The following is a 20,520-nucleotide window of genomic DNA, read 5'->3' on the forward strand; positions in this document are numbered from 1 at the left end:
ATTCCCCGCAGCGCTATTTGAACGTCCTGCGTGACTCGTGTTCTGTAGTTGCAGCTGCTGTGGATCTTCTCCGGTTTTGGTTCTGATTCTAGTTTTCAGGATTTTATCTCGACATGTCCTCCGCTGTGGGGCTTCGTGCTGCGGTGAGTTAACATGTCTTCGTCTGTCTCCGTGTCTCTGTCCTCGTTGTCCAACGTGTCTCGGTTTGTCGCTGCAGGCCGCAGAGGAGCCTCTGAAGAAGGGGAAAAGCTCCGTAGCGGCTCCGAGGAGAGCTGCTCTCCTGGAGATCACCAACAACCCCGGAGCTCTGGCCGACACCAAGGTAACACTGCGGGACCAGAACCCGCGGGTTCTGGGTCCAAACCGGCTGAAGTTCTGGGTCTCTGAATCACGTGTTGTTATGGTAACCTAATTGAATTCGTCAGGTCATAGGGGTCAACGTCCCAAAGACGAATAAACCGGATGTTTTGGACTTTGACTTGTAGGTGACCCGGATGTAGACCTAAATGTTTGCTCTTAAACCGCGAGCTCTTAAAAATAAGTTTAATTACAATCGTAACGTATGTAGAAGTTTTCCTAAAGCATTTAGATGGACTGGGGAGAAGAAATGTCGGATTATTTCTGGGACATAAACAATTAAAATCATTCATGTTTCTTTCTGCCGTCATATTTAAACCGATAAAGGAAAATCTTCACCTGAGTGAGAACAGGTGTGTGTGTGTTTGACTTATTGGAATAAATTGGGTTTGATTGGGGAGATTGTTCGGGAAAACGCATCAAAAGTTCACCTCAAATGCTAAAAGTGGCGCAATATATTTATTTTCTGTGCTTTGCATCAATAAAGTCCTCGGATGGATCCAGGAAGGTCAACCGGTTCTGGCTGCAGATGGAGTCTCACATCCCGATCTTTACGTCATTCCTAGATTTATGTTGAGGCATCTTGACGTGTCAGATTTGTTCTAGAATCAGCTTCATTGTGGCAGAAATGAGGAATTTCGGTTTAAATTTGTGTTTTTCAGAGGACGGGAGCGTCCAAGAAGTCCTCCAAGCCTTCCTGTTCCCAGAAACCCGGCCGGGTCCCGGAGCCGCTCCCGGCTCTTCCAGAGGATCCGTCCCTGGAGGTGGAGCGGGAACTGTGCCGGGCTTTCTCCGAGACGCTGCTGCCGGTGCCGGACGTGGATGAGCAGGACGCCGCGGAGCCGCAGCTCTGCTCTCACTACGTCAAGGACATCTACGCCTACCTGCGGAGCCTGGAGGTAACTTCCTTCCTCCTGCTCTGACCTCTGACCCGGAATGACACGTCACAGGCGCTCCTCTGTTTTATAGTTTACATCATTTATACACAAACGGCTGTTGAATGTAGGACATTCTGACTAGAAATCATTTTGGTTTTCTGGCGCCCATTATGTTGCGCACAGCCACATTTTGCGCCACTGGCTCTGACCTCTGACCTCTGACCCAGTGACGCGCAGGAAGTTGAATACACAAATTGAAAATCCAGTGCAGGAGTTTCTCATTTACTTTTGGCCTTAATTGATTGAAGCTTTAATAAATTTTGTAAAATTTATAAAAAAAAAAAAAGATTTGATAAATAAAAATTGATGCATTTAAATGAAATCATATATTTTGATGAAATGTGTCCTTCTCCACGAATGTTTGGTTAAAACCATGACAGAAAAATCTTTTCACTCAGTTTTTAAAAATCCTGCAGCTTAATTGGAGATGAAAAACCTGGAACGGTTTTCCTGTAAACATTCTTCTGTTTTTGAAGCATAGAAGAAGAGCACCTGTTGTGTCTGTGGCTCAGCACTGCCCCCTATCAGTGAGGCATTGTACTGTCATGTTTATGGCCGGAGACTAAATACGTCACTAACATTCATTAAATACATCCCTGTGGAACGCAAATATATGTAGACGATGTATAATTAAACGTATGTTGGTGCTCTGAAGAGCAGCAGTGGGCATGATGCTCAAACTGAACTGCTGCTTCAGGCAGTTTGTCACAGCGCCCCCCAAAGGTTGGGTGCTGCATATATATATATATATATATATATATATATAATTATTTTTTTTTTGGACCATAATGTTGCTCAACATAAAAATATTTAAAATCCAGTGAAAATTTTTTCAATCACTTTATGTACCCATTTTCTCACCAAACTGCTATGACCTCTGACCTCTGGCATGTCTCCAGGTGCAGCAGGCCATCCGGGCCGACTACCTGAAGGGGTCAGAGGTCACGTCAGCCATGAGGGCGATCCTGGTGGACTGGTTGATCCAGGTCCACTCCCGCTTCCAGCTGCTGCAGGAGACGCTGTACCTCACCGTGGCCGTTCTGGACCGCTTCCTGCAGGTGAGCCGGACCGGAACCGGCACCAGAACCTCCTCCCGCCTCCAGGTCTGACCCTCTGCTGCCGCCGCAGGTCCAGCCCGTGTCCCGCAGGAAGCTGCAGCTGGCGGGCGTGGCCGCCATGCTGGTGGCCTGCAAGTACGAGGAGATGTTCTGCCCGGAGGTGGGAGACTTCGCCTACATCACGGACGACGCCTTCAGCAGGGCCCAGATCCTGGAGATGGAGCAGCTGGTGCTGAGGAGGCTCGGCTTCCAGCTGGGGCGCCCGCTGCCGCTGCACTTCCTGCGCCGAGCCTCCAAGGTGGCAAACGTGAGTCTGGAGCTGCAGGGGGTTCTGGGAAAACTCCTGATCGGCCCATCGCTTCCAGACTTCATGTAGCGGCGCTCCGATGAACCGACGGCTGTCTGAGCATCAGCAGCCTGTTGCCATAACGATGTTTCTGGGCGGTAAACTGTCCCAGACATGATGGTGGTGGTTTTGTTTCTGGAGACCATTTTCAGCTCGTGATGCCAGAAACGCCCTCTCAGATAAAACTTAACTTTTTAAAGCATTTCAGGTCAAACTTGAGCTCCGTAACCAAATTTAGTTTGAAAAATGTTGAATCTTTTTGTCTTGAACAGAGAAAAAAGGCAGGCAGGAGTTAAAACTTACTACATCAGACTGTCTCAATTGTTTGCAGCATTTATTTTCAAAATGGCGACTTTTCAACAATATTGAACATGGAGCATCTATAACAATTATTATTTTCCCAACCGCTTGTTGTGACAGGCTTATGCTGTGTTGCATTTTGGGCAATAACTTTATTTTTATTTTTTATTTTTTTTGTTTTTTTTGAAGGAACTGAATTGATGATCTTCACCTTTTGTCTGATGTTGGATTTTTGTTTTTAAATCTATTCCTAAGCTAAATGTTAGTTGCGTTTTAAAGATTTCTGATCGGCCAGAAAACTCATCGATCGTTTAGTCTGGTCTGGATCCAAAGAAATGGACTGAACCAGGAGTTCTCCAGGGTTCTGGTCCAGACTGGATCAGTGGTTCTGACTGTCTCTGTGTCTCAGACCGACGTAGAGAAGCACACTCTGGCCAAGTACCTGATGGAGCTGACCCTCCTGGACTACCAGATGGTCCACCTGCGGCCCTCTGAGGTCGCCGCCGCCTCCCTGTGTCTGTCCCAGCTGCTGGTGGACGGCCTGCCCTGGGTGAGTCGCCCTACCTGTCCCTCTGTCGGCTTCACCTATTCCAGCTGGAAACTAGAGGTCAGGATGACCTCTGACCTCGGAGCCACATGAAGCTGGTTCCAAAGTGGACCTTGTACCAGCTGCAGAACATTTCCAGGATCGGAGAAACTCATCCAGGCGTTTCTCTTTAGTGGCTTTGATTCCTGCAGCAGCGTCTTCACAGGTCTGACTGACAGATCAACGGTCCAGAGCGCTGCTGCTGCTGGAGTTCTGACTAGAACCAGGATGATGGCGACAGTCCTTGACTAAGACTTTGAACTACTGCTGGTAGTTTATAAATCACTGATCTGCTGTTGTCCCAACCCTCCAGGCCTCAGGTTCAGCTGAAACACTGAGTTGCAGCTAAAACCCAGCTGGTTGGAGCCGTTTTGGTCCCGTAATAAATGGGACAGAATGTTGGTTCCTGTTTTCTAGACTAATGAACGTTAATTTTCCTCAGTCGCCGACGCAGCAGCACTACTCCACCTACGACGAGGCCGACCTGCAGCCAATCATGCAGCAGCTGGCGAAGAACGTGGTGCTGGTGAATGAGGGCAGGACCAAGTTCCAGGTGAGTTGAAGACGTCTAGCCGTCCCCTGGCTGGAGGACCGACTCTCTCTCTCTCTGTGTCCCCTGGCTGGAGGACAGACTCTCTCTCTCTCTCTCTCTCTCTCTCTCTCTCTCTCTCTCTCTCTCTCTGTGTCCCCTGGCTGGAGGACAGACTCTCTCTCTCTCTCTGTGTGTCCCCTGGCTGGAGGACAGACTCTCTCTCTCTCTCTCTCTGTGTGTCCCCTGGCTGGAGGACAGACTCTCTCTCTCTCTCTCTCTCTCTCTGTGTCCCCTGGCTGGAGGACCGACTCTCTCTCTCTCTCTGTCTCTCACCCTGCAGGCGGTGAGGAAGAAGTACTCCAGCAGCAAACTGATGAAGATCAGCCTCCTCCCTCAGCTGAGCTCCTCCATCATCCAGAAGTTGGCGGCTCCTCTGCTAAAGGAGTCCTGAGACCCGGAACGACTTCCGGACTTTAACTTTTTGCACTTTAGTTTTGGATTTGTTCTCTTGCTTTGGAGCTTTTTTATTATTAAAATGTTTTTATAAACTTTCTTCAGGATCTTGTTGAACTTTAAGCTGTATTGTGAATGTGAGCTGCAGAAGTTTGTCTGCAAGCAACTTCTGTGGAAACGAACTCTAAGACTTATTTTATTAAATCAAGAAGTTGGGTTTAATTTTTGTTAAACTGAAATAAAAAATTTTAAAACTCTTCTCTGTATTTTCAAGCTTAATTCAGAATCAAGGCCAGTTATTTTAATTTGACACCATTTATGCACAAGACAAGTTAAAATTAAGTGAAACACTAATTCAATAGTTGTATTAAAATGTAAACTTAAAACTTAATTTCTGGGATTGTTGTGATCTTTGATGTTGGCACCAAAAAAGAAAAGCAACATTTTAAATTGCTTTAGACAAAATGTTTTTACAGCTACCATTTAGTTTTCAGTTTTTCTCCAATCTTTTTCTGAAAGAAATTGGGTATTAAAATCATTCTGAATATAAGTTCAGCATTATTGCATGTTGCCTTTTTCCACATCCTGGTTTGTTTTCCAACATTTATCATTTTACTTTCGGGTCCTGCTGATCTTTAAGGCAAATGCAAACAATTTTATGCTTAACTTGGTAAACCTGACCGTTAACGGGATCCGTTAAGCGGTCAGGTCTGAATAATCACCACAAGCGTCTCCATCCAGAAGTGAACAGAAACTCCACATGTGATGTAAATTTCTCAGCATTTTCCGGATTTTATTCTATGACGTTTTTGATCGTAAAGTCATTTGCATGTTTCTAACGAATATTAAATGTGACCAATAAAGACGCAAGTTTATTACTAAAATAGTCTTTATTTTCCGTGTAGAGCTGACGGGCTGGTTGTCGGGTCTTGGTTCTGGCTCAGTTGAATCGGACTCGGCGCATGGAGCCCACGGTGCTGTTCTGGCTGCCCCAGTCGTTGAAGTTGTGGAAGTCCCGTTTCTCCAGGATGTAGTGCTGCCCCCTGTAGTTGGGCTCCTGGTACAACACCCAGCTGTGACGGCAGAACGGGTCGGTCAGGTCCAGAACACCCCGAGGTTCTTTCTTTACGTGACTCTGGTTCTTTCCAGCTTTCCTGGGAACCTCATTCACATGTATGTTCTCACCTTGTATTTATTCATTAATAATTATTTAGTTTTAGGCTAAATATTTTGCTGGTTAACTAAATATTAGCTTCAGACAAAAATATTTAGCTTACTAGCTAAAGATTTAGCTTGTTCAGTTTGAGGCTAAATATTTAGCTGGCTAAATAACGGATGTTTAGCAAGTTAACATCCCATTAGCTCGCTAAATATTTTCATTAATATAAAATTTAAAAAATGTAATTCAATTTTTAGCTAGCTAAGTATCTAGGTAGCCACCCAAATATTTAGCTTGCTAACTAGAGCTTTAGTTTGAAGCTAAATCTCTTCATTTATTTCTGACTGTGTAATTTTTTCTGTTGTGAATATTCTGTAACCTCTGTGTGTCGCTGGCTGGATTCTCTTGCAAAAGAGATTTTTAATCCCAACGGTATTTCATAAATAAATAAACGTCAAATACAAAATAAATACACATGTAGCTTATTAAATTTAGCTTGTTCAGTTTGAGGCTAAATATTTAGCTGGCTAAATAACGGATGTTTAGCAAGTTAACATCCCATTAGCCCGCTAAATATTCATTAATAATATAAAATTTAAAAAATGTAATTCAATTTTTAGCTAGCTAAATATTTAGTTAGCCACCCAAATATTTAGCTTGCTAACTAAATATGAAGCTTCAAGCTAAGTATTTAGCTTGCTAACTAGAGTTTTAGTTTGAAGCTAAATCTCTTCATTTATTTCCACATATTCCTGGGAACCTCATTCACATGTATGTTTTCACTTTGTACACATGTGTACAATAAGTACACATGTAGCTTATTAAATTTAGCTTGTTCAGTTTAAGGGTAAATACTTAGCTTGATTCGCCGTTTATGAACAATATTTCTGTATTCGTCTTGGCTTTGCAGTAACTACTATGACCAACATTGACCTACTTTTACTTGAATCCAAGACTTCAGCCCAAATAAGGAAATAATCAACCCCAACTTTTCTTATAGCGCAATCATGCTAAACCTTCTTTATATTTTCTATCTGCAACAGTTTAAACATATTCCTTTAGTTTATTTTTGAGCAGATAAAAATGGCACCTACATTTTGTAAGTACGGTAAAGGATGTGTGATGCTGTGGGGTGTTAGAATGCAGGACTTTTTGGGAGAACCACAACATTTTAAATAAAATCTGGTGATCTCTCAGGAATCATCATCTGGTCTTTCTGGAGGATTGAACCTCCTGAAGACAGAGAGCCCAGATCTCTGGACCCAAAGGTCAAAGTTATCACAGCTTCCAATTAAACGAAGCCTTTCCTGACGTAAAACCCGAACTGGACCTGTCAGGATGGTGGACTTACGCTCCTCCCAGGATGCGGATAGACGCCACTCTGTTGAGGTTGTAGCGGCTCAGCAGGTTGGGAATGTCATCCTGGATCTCCATCTTCTTCCCGGAGAAACCTGCTCGCTCGAACAGCTGTGCCCTGGGAGGATTGTTGTCCTGAGGACCAGAGACGCAGCGGATCAGCGAGGAAGCCGGCACATTTAGAAATCAGGTAAAACGATGTTTCAGAGGCTCACCTGCTTAACGGAGCGGACCGAGGAGACGTGGTCCACCTGGGCGCACCAGCGGTCGTAGCAGTTGTACTCCCCGCGGTCGGACATGTCCCACAGGTACTGACGGCCCCGGTAGTTCTCCTGCTCGAACCCGACCCATCTGCCAGACGGAGGAGAAGAAGATGATGAGTTCCTCTCTTCTTCTAGAGACCGATTCTTTAAGACGGTGGTTCCTAAACTTCCTCACATCCCCTTTGAAAACTCAGACGATGCTACAAAAATCTGTAAAGAAACTGAATTTCACTCTTACTTATGCTAGCTTGAGGAGCTGTTTTCACTGGCAGCCAATCAGGAAGCCGATCATGGCCAATAACGTTTGACATTAGCATTTTAACAATAAAAGTTATTTTACTTATTAAATAGCCTTTATTGTAGGGCAATAAAGGCTATTTGTATCTTCAAGAAGTTATCTTAACTTACTGTATATTTTATTAAAAAATGATTGAAATACAGATTACATTTATTAAAAACAATTACATTTATGATTTAAAGTTTATTGGGTTTCCTTTTTTCCTATTTTTTTCTCATCTTGCTCTGTTAGCGCCCCCTAGCGGCCCTCCCTTTGAAAAACGCTGTTTTCGGAGACAGAGCCGGTTCTGGTCAGTAGTTCTTGTTGGCGTGACCCTTTGGGAAGTTCCCACAGTGTTCTCAACGTTTCAGTTTCTCCTGAAAAGGCCAACTTACGCTCCGCTGTCCACCTGGACGGAGTTACATCTCTCTGGGAAGTTCTTGTCGCTGATCCTGGGACAGTCGGAGTTCAGGTCCAGTCGTCTGCCAGCGAAGTTTCGCTGCTCGAAAAGGGTCACCTGGGCGCAGAGAACAAGGTCAAACTGTGGCTCATTGGTTTCATTCAGCAAGGAGTTCTGGATCAGCGGTTCTGCAAACTGTTGGATCTTTTCCAGCTTCTCTTTAACTATCAGCTGGTTTTTCATGGCAAAGTTTGCTGGAAGCATCTCAACCAGTTCAGAATATTCCTCTGAAATTAAATGTCCCTGAACAGAAAGACAAGGAAAAACTCTCCAGAACCTCAGAGATTTTAGGAAATTCTGTCTGAAAATGTAAAGAAATGATTTTAAAACCACCAGGAGGTTCTGTAATCTGCTGGGTCCAAATGGGCCGAACCAAATAACCAAAGTTCTTCTACTAAGAGGCTTAATCTACTCTGCAAACGTTAAAACTAAAATGATGAATCAGACGTTTCTGTTCTGCTCGGACTCTAAATGTTCTGGTTCTTCTGTTCAGGTCGGGTTCTAGATGCTGGACAGGAATAATCTGATCAAATAATCTGAAATTAGGAGGTCGAGTTGCTCCAGTTTCTAACCTTGTGAATCAGGGGTCCCCAAACTTTTTCCTGAGGGCCACATAACTTTTCCCCTCTCTGGTGGGAGTCAGTTTGTAACACACGTTATCACCTGCGCTGCCGGAAATCGTTGAATTGTTTTTTGCCCAGAAAGCACATGGGCAGAAACCGTTAGTGAAACAGTCACTGGGACTGACTAGTATATATTCCATTGAGGGAAACCTGGAATGCGGTGTTCATAACAAACACGTGTTCATCTGCTCTACCGCTAGCAAACAACCGTACTGATTAAATAACATAAAAGTCCAACAGATGGCAGCAATGCGCCATGCAAAACAAAACACCCACAGTTTACAGGACACACTTCCTGCTAAAGAGCCCCCTGGTGGTTAAACCGGAAAATACAATATATGAAAAAAAAAATCTGAATGCTCTCTGGTATTGTTCACGGGGCCGGACCAAATGTGGCGGCGGGCCGGATCCGGCCCGCGGGCCGTAGCTTGGGGACCACCGTTGTAAACTATCAGAATGAAGTGATGATGAGAAACATGATACATTTATTAAAGCCATCAACAGGCAGGAAAATGAAAACAGGTGATGCAACTTTAACAAATGAGAAAACTTGTTAGAAGAAATGAAACTAAGCTGTCATGTTAAACAAACGTAGATAAATGGAGTTTAACTGAAGGTGGCGCTGTTTCTCCATGGACTCACCCTCCCAGTGGACCCGTAGAAGGCACGTTGGAGCACAGACCCCAGTTTGCTGCAGACAGACAAACCCAAAGCATTTTATTCACAAACAGACCAACGCTAAGCTCTCTTCATGTTCTGGACTCTCAAACCGCCTTCAGCTCAGGTTTCATGCTGTTTTTCCCCTCGTCCTCCTCAGTCTGGGTGATTTGGTGGAACTGTTGGCGGCCCCCCGCGGCGGGCCCCGGCCCTCGGGACGTACCTGGTTTGTTGGGTTAATCCTGGGACCTTAGTGAAGATGTTCATGTCAGCTCTGCGAGGCAGCCGGAAACCGCCTTAAATATGGCGCGCCGATGCAGCGCAGAGCTACCAGAAGGCTCAGGTCGCTCCTGATGCGGCCGCCGGGGCCCGCGGGGCCATTCATATGCTAAACACTCACTCCTGATGCCCCCGAGTCCCAGGATGAATGAAACAGAAGCACAGCGAGCGCGGAGTGCAGCGCCAACAGTTTGGGTTTGAACATTTCAGCGTTTTCTCTGAAACAAAGCAGAGAAGGGCCGTGATGGCGGCGGGGCCCGCAGCTCCTGGAGCCTGGATTGTTCCCGCCGCGGGGCGTCCTGACCGCCGACCCCGGGTCAGCCTGCGTCTGACGGCGTCATCATCACGTCTGATCACTTAACCTTCATCAACAGCTGGTTTATTTTTCTCCTAAAATCGTTTTATTAATATAATACATCCAAAAATAAAAGATCAAAATGAGTCATTTTTGGTACACAGGAAGAAAATATTCCCTCCAGGTGGGACGTTTCAGTAAATGCCCCACTGCGCCCCCTGCTGGCGGAGATTTGTACCTGCAGTGTCCTGTTGACCATATATGGACGGACCTCTATAAATGTCCTTATTTATTAAAATACTCCTGTAACGAGTTAATATACTGCAGTATTTTAATTAAAACTCGTATGTTATGACCATTATTACACACAGGGAAGTATTTTTGATGCGTTGTGTCGTCATAACACACCAAACATGGATGTTTATGCGCTAATGCATAATTATGAGTTTATTGCAGTTTTCCGCAAAGAAATGTCAAAACTGTTAAGTGATGCTGACTCTCACCTGCAGGTGGCGGTATTTCTTTTAGGTAGATAAGCCTGACATGACGTCATGTTATAACGACTGACTGACTAGTACTGGGAAGAGAACAGGAAGGCGCGTTAACATTGTAGCGCAGCTAGCTCCTGCTGGAAGTGAGTAAAACAACTTAAAATCCATTTCAAACATTTTTTGATTGCAAAAATCACAAAAACAGACACAAAGTCCTGGAGGGAGAGATTTTTGTTCAGGTATGATTTATACTTTATTGTCGGGTAAGGATCAGGTAGCAGGGAGTGGAAGGGGTGTACTTTCTTTTTCCTCAGGAAGGGGTGTACTTTCTTTTTCCTCAGGCCTGCAGAGCGTGAAGCCATGTTGAATGAACACAGACATTCAGTTTGCTTACAGTGTTAAAATCCCTCCATTCTCCATCAGATGTGTTTGTCCAGCAGATTTACTGTCACACTCCGCTGGCTCCCAATGCCGCACCATTCAGAGGGTGTGTGTGTGTGTGTGTGTGTGTGTGTGTGTGTGTGTGTGTGTGTGTGTGTGTGTGTGTGTGTGTGTGTGTGTGTGTGTGATGAATAGTGGAAACACGTTTCACTCTGTTGTGTTTTTGTTGCGCCGGCGGGGAACCAGAAGCTTCAGGACTCTTCCTGCGTCCCGGAGACGGACAAGACAAACACAGCAGGTCAGGTGTGTGTGTGTGTGTGTGTGTGTGTGTGTGTGTGTATGTGTGTGTGTGTGTTCAGAGTCAGGCAGCACCTCAAACCCAACACACACTCCTTCATTTTCCTGCTTCAGTTAGATTCTAGAGCAGAAGAGAGGCCAGCAGCGCGAAATGTCTCTGTTGGACAAACCGTCCCACTTCCTGTCCCTGTTTGTCCCACAGCTGGCTCGGATAAATCTGCTGTTGCCATGGCGACACACATCAGGGCAGAGGTCCGCTTCTTGTGGCCTTTCTGTCAGTTTGGTTGGCGGTGATTAAGTCCGGCTGCGTGTTGCCTGTCCTGCAGGTGTGAAGGACGATGCTGCGGACAGGAATCCGTCTTCTGGCGCTGGCGCTGTGTGTTTCAGCTGGTGGAGACTTTGACTGGACCAAGAATGAGAAAACCTCTTTCTTCTACGGCGCCTTCCCACCTGGTACGAACTGGTAGGATGGAGAAGCATGAGAGTCATTTCTGTCTGGAAAATTTCAAAACCAACAATTGCAGAAAATTCAGATGAAAAAAGTAATTTTTGTTGGACCTGCTGCAATAATCAATTAATCAATTAATCACATAATAAATTAAAACAAGCTCAATAATTTCCATTTGCATGATTTATTGGTTTTTCTCTTTCCAGCAGACTGAACTCAATAAAACTTCATTTTATTTGTCGATTCTGTATTAATTTCATATTAATACAAAACACATTTAAAATGTCTTCCAGTTATAATTTCAAGTGTATTGATCTTTAGAATGTGTTTCTTATTATCACTATATTACTTGAAAATAACTTCTGGGATGATTTGTGATGCAGCAGCTTCTGTTACTGTAAAATCTTTGTCTCATTTTGTGTTTTATTAGCTAATAAAATTAGCCAGACATTTTGGCTAATCTAACACTTTTGGTTAGATTGGCCAGTATCAGAAGTTCTCTGGGACCAAAATTTAAAAAAACAAAGAAAGAAAGTGAATATAATTTTTTTTTTTTGTACAAACGAATTTTGTTAAGATTTAAAAGTGATTTTGCACTTTCTGTATGAAAACATTCATCTGGTTTTCATATTATTTTGGATTTGATTGAATAAATTTGTTCTCAGGATCAGAACAGGATTTGAGTAACTTCCTTTAAAAACGATTTCTGTGTTTAGTCGAGTTTAAGGAATCAAATAAAAGCTGATTTGGCTTCAATCTCTTGATAAACGTGTTTCTACTGATTGCAAAAGCTTAGTTATAAAAAGATGAATACTTTGAGTTCTGCTGAATATTTTCCATGGTAAGAAAATTATGCTGGACTTTGGACTTAAACTTTGGACTAAATCAGACCTGGGATCCTCTGTGTGTGTCTGGATTAATTTATATTTAATTCAGTTCCAGGAGCCAAAACAGGAAGTGATGAGTCGGCTATTTGGGGTCGTGAACCCGAACCGGAACATTTATTTGGTTTTCTCTAACAGCTGAAGTTTAACCTGTTTTATTTGGAGCTCTACAACTATTACTGTTATTTTTGATCATTTTTTGAAACCTGCAGGTTTCTCCTGGGGCGTCGGCAGCTCAGCCTATCAGACCGAAGGAGCGTGGAATACAGACGGGAAGGGAATGAGCATCTGGGATGTGTTTGCTCATAAAAAAGGAAAAATCTCCTCCAATGAAACGGGAGACTCTTCATGTGAAGGATACTACAAGTTCAAGGTGGTTACACGATTCTCCCAATGTTTCTAATTATTACTTCTGAATTATGCAACATTAGTTCAGTTTTCAATGCCTTTCGAGACGTTGAGGTTCAGGTTCAGTCAGTTCTTTATGTCGAATGAAAACATTAACTCTGATCAACACAAAGCGCTGCAGGTCATGCAGAGTCATGCTCAGAGGAAGCAGAAACTTATTTACAGTAAATACAGAAATGCAGCTGATTTTCTCATCCATAACAGAAACTGATAGGTATTTTCCTAGAACCTACATAAAAGAACCACAGACAACGTATATGAATTTTATGACCAAGCTTTTGCAAAAGGAGAAAAACTCTGTCAGCTGCTCCTCTGAGCCGTTCACAGAGCGTCTGAAGATCTTTGGGTACAGCTTGTCTGTTATTATCAAACTTCAAAGAGGGAGGATAGGCAAGATAGACAGCAGAGGAAAAACAGCAAAGGTCATAAAACAATTTACCTAAACAACTAGCAACCCAGTTCCAGATGTGACATCTGATCTGAGCCCGGTTCAAATCTCGGTCAAACTGTTTCACATGAAGATGAACAGGTAGTTGTGACCCCCAGGTCAGTTACACTAAAGAAGAGAACACTTTAAACTGACTAACATTAGACTGAATATGAACTAAAGTAACAACAAAATGATAATATCAAAAAATCTCTATCAGAAACAAACATTTGAAAGCAGCTTCTCGGTTTGTTTTGGATCAGAAAATCAATGTGAAATGATGTTTTTGTCTCTTAGGATGACATTAACCTGATGAAGGAGATGAAGCTGAGTCATTATCGCTTCTCTGTTTCCTGGCCGAGGATTTTACCCAGCGGGTTGAGAAGTAAAACCCAGTTTGGCCACTTTACATGAAAATCTAACCATTTCTAATAGAAACCAAAACTTCTCCAATCAGCAGAATCATTGGCGGCAGTTGAAGGTGATGAAAACTCAAATGCAGCAGGAGGATTTACATTTTTGTTTACTTCCTGGTCTGTCCTTTGTCCCGCCCCCACATCCTTTCTGTCCAATGGGAGCAAAGATTGTCATGGCTTTGTTTGCAAATTATAATCCACTTGCAAAATAAATAAATGCACCAAAAGAAAACAATGAAGTGTCTCTTAGGGCCAAAGGACTTTCCTGGTGTGAATACAGCCCAATCTGAAAAGTGTGGTGTGCATTTATAATTAGCTCTAGTATTTTGTAGATCCACCTCTGGCTGCAGGTATTTCACTACCAGTTTGATTTAGGTCTGTACTTTGACTAGGCCATTTTAACCCCTGACTCTGCTTTGATCTGAACCATCCCATAATACCTGTTCAGACTGTGTTCAGACTGGTTGTCCTGTTGGAAGGTGAACCTTCGCCCCTGGCTCAGCTCTTCTGCAGCCTCCAGGGTTTCCTTCCATCCAGCTTCCCTGTCCCAGAGCATGATGCTGCCACCACCTCGTCCTACTGTGGGAAGGTGTGTTTGTCACTCTGATCAGTTTGGAGGATCATGAGCTGGAGAATCGAACAGAACTCAGACAGGACACCTTCACCTGTCATCACTTTGTCTGCTGATTGGAGAATATTCCAGAAATATGTTGGTTGTGTTTTAAATACTTTCACGTTTTTCTTGTTTTTGGATCCGTTTGTTTGTTTTCTGACATGAAACTGCTTTGTTTGGCCAGTGAATGAAAATCCCAGTATTCCTGTATTAATGTGTAAACGGCTGATGATGTAACTTCCTGCAGGTGAGCACGTTAACGAGAAAGGAATCAGGTATTACAGCGACCTGATCGATTTGCTCCTGGACAGTAAGATCACACCTGTGGTCACTCTGTACCACTGGGATCTACCTCAGGTGAGTTCTTCCCGCCTGTCAGGCGCGTCGGCGTGGGCGGAGCCTTGACCGGAATGTCGGCGTTCCCGCAGGTGCTGCAGGAGAAACATGGCGGCTGGCAGAACGCCAGCATGGTCGGCTACTTCAACGAATTCGCCAACTTGTGTTTTGAACGTTTTGGGAACCGAGTGAAGCACTGGATCACCTTCAACAACCCCTGGGTGAGTGGATGGTGCGTTCACTGACCGTGGGAACATCTGGCCCGGGATCTCACTGAGGGGTCTGATTCTTTTCAGTCCATCTCCGTGGAAGGATACGAAACAGGGGAGCACGCCCCCGGACTGAGGATGAGGGGCAGCGGCGCTTACAGAGCGGCTCACCACATCATCCAGGTCAGTCTGGGTCCAGATCGCTCCAGGGCCGATCTGGACCCATTATGACGCTGAACGCAACGCCGCGGCTTCAACCTGGAGGTTCAGCCGTTAATCAGGATCTGGTTCTGATCCGACATGACGGCGACTACAGAAAAGCTTTGAGTTTCAAACTGAAGTCAGTTTAGAGTTCAGACTCCAAACCGAGTCGCTCTTAAGTCTCTAAAACAAGATTCAGATTCAACTTGGACTTGTTCCATTAGACTTGAGCTTTGACTTGAACTTGAGGTTTGACTTGAACTTGAGGTTTGACTTGAACTTGAGGTTTGACTTGAACTTGAGGTTTGACTTGAACTTGAGGTTTGACTTGAACTTTGCCCCTTAGTGACTTGAGACTCATTTAGCTTGCAGTGACTTGAAACTTGACTTAAACTTGGAAAAAGTGACTTGTGAACATCTGTTTCTGCTGAACTTGCCTCCTCACATGAGTATTTCAGACTCCGTGTTCAACCTTTAGGTTAAATCAGTAGCAGAAAGTGGAGCTTTGTGTTCAGCAGAAATAATTTGATCTGCACGTTTCATAATCAAACATATTAAATGCATCTTTGTTTTATTTTTTAGTAACTGTAGGTACTTCCTGTTGACGCTCGTCTCTGTTTCCAGGCCCACGCTAAAGTCTGGCACACCTACGACATGAAGTGGAGGAGCAAGCAGAAAGGTGACGGAGTAAACCGACCCGACGGTTTGGCTCTGGGGTTCTGGTCAGTAGCTAACTGGTTTCCAGCTCGGCCCAGGTCTGATCGGGATCTCCCTGACCGCTGACTGGGGCGAACCGGTGGACGTGTCCAACCAGCGGGACGTCGAAGCAGCAGAGCGCTACATCCACTTCTACCTGGGCTGGTTCGCCACGCCGCTCTTCCATGGAGACTACCCAGCGGTCATGAAGGAATACATCGGTACCGTCCGCTTAACGTTCCTCAGAAAATGGCCGACTGATCATTAACAGACATTAACACATTAGGCCTGCCACAAAAACACATTTTACTGGATGACAAATTATGGCAATAATGTTGTTTTGAGACCATTTTCAGGTAATATTATGGTAATGGCATAATAATGCAATAACACATTTTGAAATATCAACAAACTTTACATTCTAATGAGCCAATAACTCTGGAACAGGAAGACATTTTAAATATCCAAAATAAACTAAACAACAGAAACAACAAATAAAATGAATTATAAAGTCTGTGTAAACAAAATTGTTCTTAAAAAAAAGGTTTATTAGAGACCAAAGGACCAGACTGAAAACTTTTATCGTCCAGTTTTTGGTAGAAAGAGAAAAACGATAAATCATGCAAATGGAAATGATTGAATTTGTTTTTATTTATCGTGCAATTAATTGATTTAATGCTTATTGTGGCCTATAAATTAGAGATTCTAAACTTAAGCATTGCATCATCATTCCTGTAAATCAGCTGTGATGCTAATTAGCACCACTGGGCATTTAAGGAATGAAGCAAACTTTTCACTCTTACTGTTATTTTACTGATGCAGTTTTTGGTCGAACAGAATTTTAAAATTTAGTTAAAATATATATTTATGAATCTGATTCAGTGGTGCACTGTGGGTCAAAGGTCAAAATGATTTAAAATAAACTGATTTTGACATTAAAAACTGGCATTTTAACCCTTGTGTGTAGAAATGGGGTCAAACCGACCCCACACACGTAAAACTTGTATCGTTTGCCCCAGTCCTCTACGTTTGCCCGAGTCCTCTACGTTTGCCCCAGTCCTCCACGTTTGCCCCAGTCCTCTACGTTTGCCCCAGTCCTCTACGTTTGCCCCAGTCCTCTACGTTTGCCCCAGTCCTCTACGTTTGCCCCAGTCCTCCACGTTTGCCCCAGTCCTCTACGTTTGCCCCAGTCCTCTACGTTTGCCCCAGTCCTCTACGTTTGCCCCAGTCCTCTACGTTTGCCCCAGTCCTCTACGTTTGCCCCAGTCCTCCACGTTTGCCCCAGTCCTCCACGTTTGCCCCAGTCCTCCACGTTTGCCCCAGTCCTCTACGTTTGCCCCAGTCCTCCACGTTTGCCCCAGTCCTCCACGTTTGCCCCAGTCCTCTACGTTTGCCCCAGTCCTCCACGTTTGCCCCAGTCCTCTACGTTTGCCCCAGTCCTCTACGTTTGCCCCAGTCCTCTACGTTTGCCCCAGTCCTCTACGTTTGCCCCAGTCCTCTACGTTTGCCCCAGTCCTCCACGTTTGCCCCAGTCCTCTACGTTTGCCCCAGTCCTCTACGTTTGCCCCAGTCCTCTACGTTTGCCCCAGTCCTCCACGTTTGCCCCAGTCCTCTACGTTTGCCCCAGTCCTCGCATGCACAATGGTTAACAAAGGTTTGGACACTTTGAGCATAAATTATTCTGATGGCCCTGAAGGTCCGACTCTTTCAGTCTCTGCAGCAGGAATCAGATTATTTTCACGTTTTTTGGCTGCCAAAGTAAAACTCCTGGACATCTAGAACTGATGATCCGTTACTTCTGGATGTCCAGGCAGGAAGAGCGGCCAGCAGGGTCTGGGCGCGTCGCGGCTGCCCGTCTTCTCGCCTCAGGAGAAGAGCTACGTCCGAGGAACCGTCGACTTCCTGGGCCTCGGACATTACACCACCCGCTACGTCACCCAGAAGAACTACCCTTCCGGCTTCGGGGACAGTTACTTCGCAGATCGGGACCTGGCGGAGCTGGTGGACCCAAAGTGGCCCGACCCCGGTTCTGAGTGGCTCTACTCGGTTCCCTGGGGGTTCCGGAGATTGTTGAACTTTGTGAAGGTGAAGCAACAAAATCGTCTGTTTCTTCTAAACATGAACTGGTCGGTACTGTTTGGACTCTGTTTCCTCAATTATCACCATCATAAAGTAGATTTTGTATGTTTTTAAAAATCTAAATCCAAAAACAGTTTTATGAACAGAAAGATTCTTGAAGGAACATCAGAATCTGCAGGATGATCATCTGTAGGTCTCGGTTGGTTGGTTTGTAATTGGAGGAAAGAAGAACCGGATCAGGAGGTTCTGTGGTTCTGGATGGGTAGATCTAACCCTGAATTTTCCGTGTGATCTCACCGACAGACCCAGTACGGAAACCCGATGATCTACGTGACGGAGAACGGCGTCTCGGAGAAGAAGCTGTGCACCGACCTGTGTGATGACTGGAGGATGCAGTACTTCAGGGAATACATCAACGAGCTGCTGAAAGGTGACGTTTCTCCTCTGTGTGGACCAGGAAGCTGGCTGGGCCGCCTCACCGTCTGTCTCTGTTTGGACCCTCAGCCGTTAGAGACGGCGTCAACGTGAAGGGTTACACCGCCTGGTCTCTGCTGGACGGCTTCGAGTGGGACGAAGGCTTCTCTGAGCGCTTCGGACTCTACTTTGTGGACTTCAGGAACAAGAACAAACCTCGCTTCCCAAAAGCTTCGGTCCAGTTCTACAAACGCATCATCAGCTCCAACGGCTTCCCCAGCCAGAGAGAGGTGAGGCCCAGCAGCGCAGCCGGCTCCAGAAGCAGCTGCTGACTCTGGTTCTCTGTTCGGTGTCTGCAGGTGGAGAGCTGGAAGAGGAAGGCGGTGGAGACGTGTTCCTCCAGCAACCAGCTGCTGGCTGCAGGTCAGTGGCATGAAAGATCCGGAGCAAGCAGGAATCTAACTCTTCCTGCTTGGGGTGGTTCTGAAGGTCCTGATGGGTGGGATGTATTAAAGTAGCAGAGTACAAGTTCTTCCTTAATGTGATTATGTAATTATGTACACTGAAAATGTAATTAAGTAAATAAGTCTTCTTTAATTAAAGGGAACCTGTTATGTGAAATTCTAATTTTGCCTGTGTTTGTATTTCCATTTGGGTTTCTACTGCTTCTGAAAACAACCTCTTAAAAAACACCCAGGCATTTTTTGGCAATAACTTCATCTTATTGCTTATTGGTGTTTGAGCCGTTTCAAAACCTCCAGAATGTAACAACACAAATCAGCAGGCACCGCCCCGTTACCTAGCAACCCGAGCAGAATTCCGCCCCGTTACCTAGCAACCCGAGCAGAATTCCGCCCCGTTACCTAGCAACCCGAGCAGAATTCCGCCCCGTTACCTAGCAACCCGAGCAGAATTCCGCCCCGTTACTTTCAACCGAAGAATTGCTCCGGCACGTTTGGTCAGCTGGTTTTCTCTCTGTATGTGCTGTACAATGGCTGCTGGAAAAGACAAGATTCACCATCCAGAAGCCACTCATTGCATTCTGGTTGGTTGTGCAGGAGGCTCCACTTCTGCTTTCTAGTTGTGTGTCTGTTTGAAGCCTTTTTCACTGAGAGTGTAAACGTTGAGATGGGGGGCGTGGCCAGCAGAATACTAGTGGATTTAAAGCGACAGAGACAATAAAACTGATCAGACTAAAAGCTCATTATCTGAGAATGAATTTGAACTAAAAGAGTAATGAACATGCTTTGTAGCCCACAGATATTTATCCAGCTGTGGAGTTGATGACAAAATAGAGTTGAAATGTCAGTGGAAAGGATCAGTACCAGCTGTTCCTTCGTCTGCCGCCCCCGTTTAGGCAAACTGGGTTAAATAAAAACTTTCAAAGGTTCAATCATCCTTTTTACTTATTTTGTTTAATGCCATTTAAGTGTGCAGATCCACAAAGTGTAAACCGTGTCACAGAGAGTAAACACAGTAAGACATGCATTACCTGCAGCATTGTTTGTGAAAATGGCGGAACTTCATTCATGAATTAAAGAAAATATATATACAGTAGAGACACATAACATTCTACATCATTGAATTACAGAACTTTAACTTTCAATAGTCTCTTTAAAAACAAGCATTTTTACTCAAGTAAAAAATGTTTTACTTGTCTGCAGCTCAGTGTTTGAGTATTTTCTCTCCTGCTGGTTTCAGATCCGCTGATCGGCCACATGGAGATGGTCACAGAGATCGTTGTTCCCACCGTCTGCTCGCTCTGCATCCTCCTCAGCGCCGTCTTCTTCATGTTTCTGCTGCGCCGACGCCTCTGAGGAACGCCTCGCCTGTGTCCATGGGAGCAGAGCTCAGCAGGAACCGATCAGAGCGGCGTCTTCCTGTTGACCGCCCTGCCGTTCTGTTCCAGTCGGGTCATCAATAAACAGTCAGAACAAGCAGAATGTGATTATTCATCAGTGCATGATTAGTAAGCCTGGTTTACTGTTGAACTAAGGTTGGACTGAACTGTTCAAACTGTTCAGACTGGAACAAACAACCAGGCTGAACTTTATGTTATGAGTTTCATCATATTTAAGCTTTTATTACCAACTGTATTTATAAATTTGATATAACAATAAAGTGGTTTAAATGTGCATAATACGTCTGAGGAATATTTAGAGAGTTTGTTTTGTATATAAATGTAAGATTTTATTTATTTTTCATCAAACAGCTTATTTACCAGGTGGGTTGGAAGGTTCCCAGAGTGTAATAATCACTTATTTTTCACTCGGTGAAAAAA

At 44.5% G+C, this 20,520-nt stretch overlaps 3 protein-coding genes across 8 annotated transcripts; 2 read left to right on the top strand and 1 right to left on the bottom strand.

Moving 5' to 3' along the window:
- The first annotated feature begins 6 nt into the window (after positions 1 to 6).
- Positions 7 to 4,826, top strand: ccnb2 (cyclin B2). Its single transcript, XM_081605630.1, has 8 exons — positions 7 to 143; positions 218 to 322; positions 1,020 to 1,256; positions 2,195 to 2,353; positions 2,424 to 2,660; positions 3,409 to 3,549; positions 4,028 to 4,138; positions 4,458 to 4,826. Exons 1-8 carry the CDS (start codon positions 114 to 116, stop codon positions 4,566 to 4,568), a joined length of 1,131 nt encoding a protein of 376 aa, XP_081461756.1. The 5' UTR covers positions 7 to 113; the 3' UTR covers positions 4,569 to 4,826.
- A 615-nt stretch (positions 4,827 to 5,441) lies between these two features.
- Positions 5,442 to 9,669, bottom strand: crybgx (crystallin beta gamma X). Its single transcript, XM_081605632.1, has 6 exons — positions 9,589 to 9,669; positions 9,351 to 9,399; positions 8,021 to 8,142; positions 7,301 to 7,436; positions 7,081 to 7,220; positions 5,442 to 5,643 (listed from the first exon to the last, which is right to left on the bottom strand). Exons 1-6 carry the CDS (start codon positions 9,630 to 9,632, stop codon positions 5,511 to 5,513), a joined length of 624 nt encoding a protein of 207 aa, XP_081461758.1. The 5' UTR covers positions 9,633 to 9,669; the 3' UTR covers positions 5,442 to 5,510.
- On the top strand, positions 5,514 to 20,379 carry lctla (lactase-like a). 6 transcript variants are annotated; one of them, XM_081605627.1, is made up of 15 exons: positions 5,657 to 5,743; positions 10,449 to 10,573; positions 11,435 to 11,561; positions 12,653 to 12,813; positions 13,573 to 13,660; positions 14,552 to 14,661; positions 14,733 to 14,861; positions 14,937 to 15,032; positions 15,675 to 15,729; positions 15,806 to 15,967; positions 17,557 to 17,831; positions 18,129 to 18,255; positions 18,330 to 18,529; positions 18,599 to 18,662; positions 19,941 to 20,379. In XM_081605627.1, the coding sequence occupies exons 3-15, from the start codon at positions 11,447 to 11,449 to the stop codon at positions 20,054 to 20,056; spliced, it is 1,698 nt and encodes a 565-aa protein (XP_081461753.1). In that variant the 5' UTR covers positions 5,657 to 5,743; positions 10,449 to 10,573; positions 11,435 to 11,446; the 3' UTR covers positions 20,057 to 20,379. The 6 variants fall into 6 exon arrangements, with proteins under 6 accessions (XP_081461752.1, XP_081461753.1, XP_081461751.1 ...); XM_081605626.1 differs by lacking the exon at positions 10,449 to 10,573 and having other exon boundaries at positions 5,514 to 5,743; XM_081605625.1 differs by lacking the exons at positions 5,657 to 5,743; positions 10,449 to 10,573 and adding an exon at positions 10,646 to 11,109.
- Positions 20,380 to 20,520: the final 141 nt, after the last annotated feature.

The sequence above is a fragment of the Poecilia reticulata genome, chromosome 3, assembly GCF_904066995.2.
Source record: "Poecilia reticulata chromosome 3, P_reticulata-male-v2, whole genome shotgun sequence".
NCBI classification, from domain to species: domain Eukaryota; kingdom Metazoa; phylum Chordata; class Actinopteri; order Cyprinodontiformes; family Poeciliidae; genus Poecilia; species Poecilia reticulata.

Excerpts from the sequence above, each read along its gene's own strand:
- crybgx (XM_081605632.1), bottom strand. The coding sequence starts at position 9,632 with ATGAACATCTTCACTAAGGTCCCAGGATTAACCCAACAAACCAG. Across the intron at positions 9,400-9,588 it reads GGATTAACCCAACAAACCAG|CAAACTGGGGTCTGTGCTCC; the intron begins GTACGTCCCGAG and ends GTCTGTCTGCAG. Across the intron at positions 7,221-7,300 it reads CGGTCCGCTCCGTTAAGCAG|GACAACAATCCTCCCAGGGC; the intron begins GTGAGCCTCTGA and ends TCTGGTCCTCAG.
- ccnb2 (XM_081605630.1), top strand. The coding sequence starts at position 114 with ATGTCCTCCGCTGTGGGGCTTCGTGCTGCG. Across the intron at positions 144-217 it reads CTGTGGGGCTTCGTGCTGCG|GCCGCAGAGGAGCCTCTGAA; the intron begins GTGAGTTAACAT and ends TTGTCGCTGCAG. Across the intron at positions 1,257-2,194 it reads CCTACCTGCGGAGCCTGGAG|GTGCAGCAGGCCATCCGGGC; the intron begins GTAACTTCCTTC and ends GCATGTCTCCAG.
- lctla (XM_081605626.1), top strand. The coding sequence starts at position 11,447 with ATGCTGCGGACAGGAATCCGTCTTCTGGCGCTGGCGCTGTGTGTTTCA. Across the intron at positions 13,661-14,551 it reads TTTACCCAGCGGGTTGAGAA|GTGAGCACGTTAACGAGAAA; the intron begins GTAAAACCCAGT and ends AACTTCCTGCAG. Across the intron at positions 18,256-18,329 it reads CATCAACGAGCTGCTGAAAG|CCGTTAGAGACGGCGTCAAC; the intron begins GTGACGTTTCTC and ends TTGGACCCTCAG.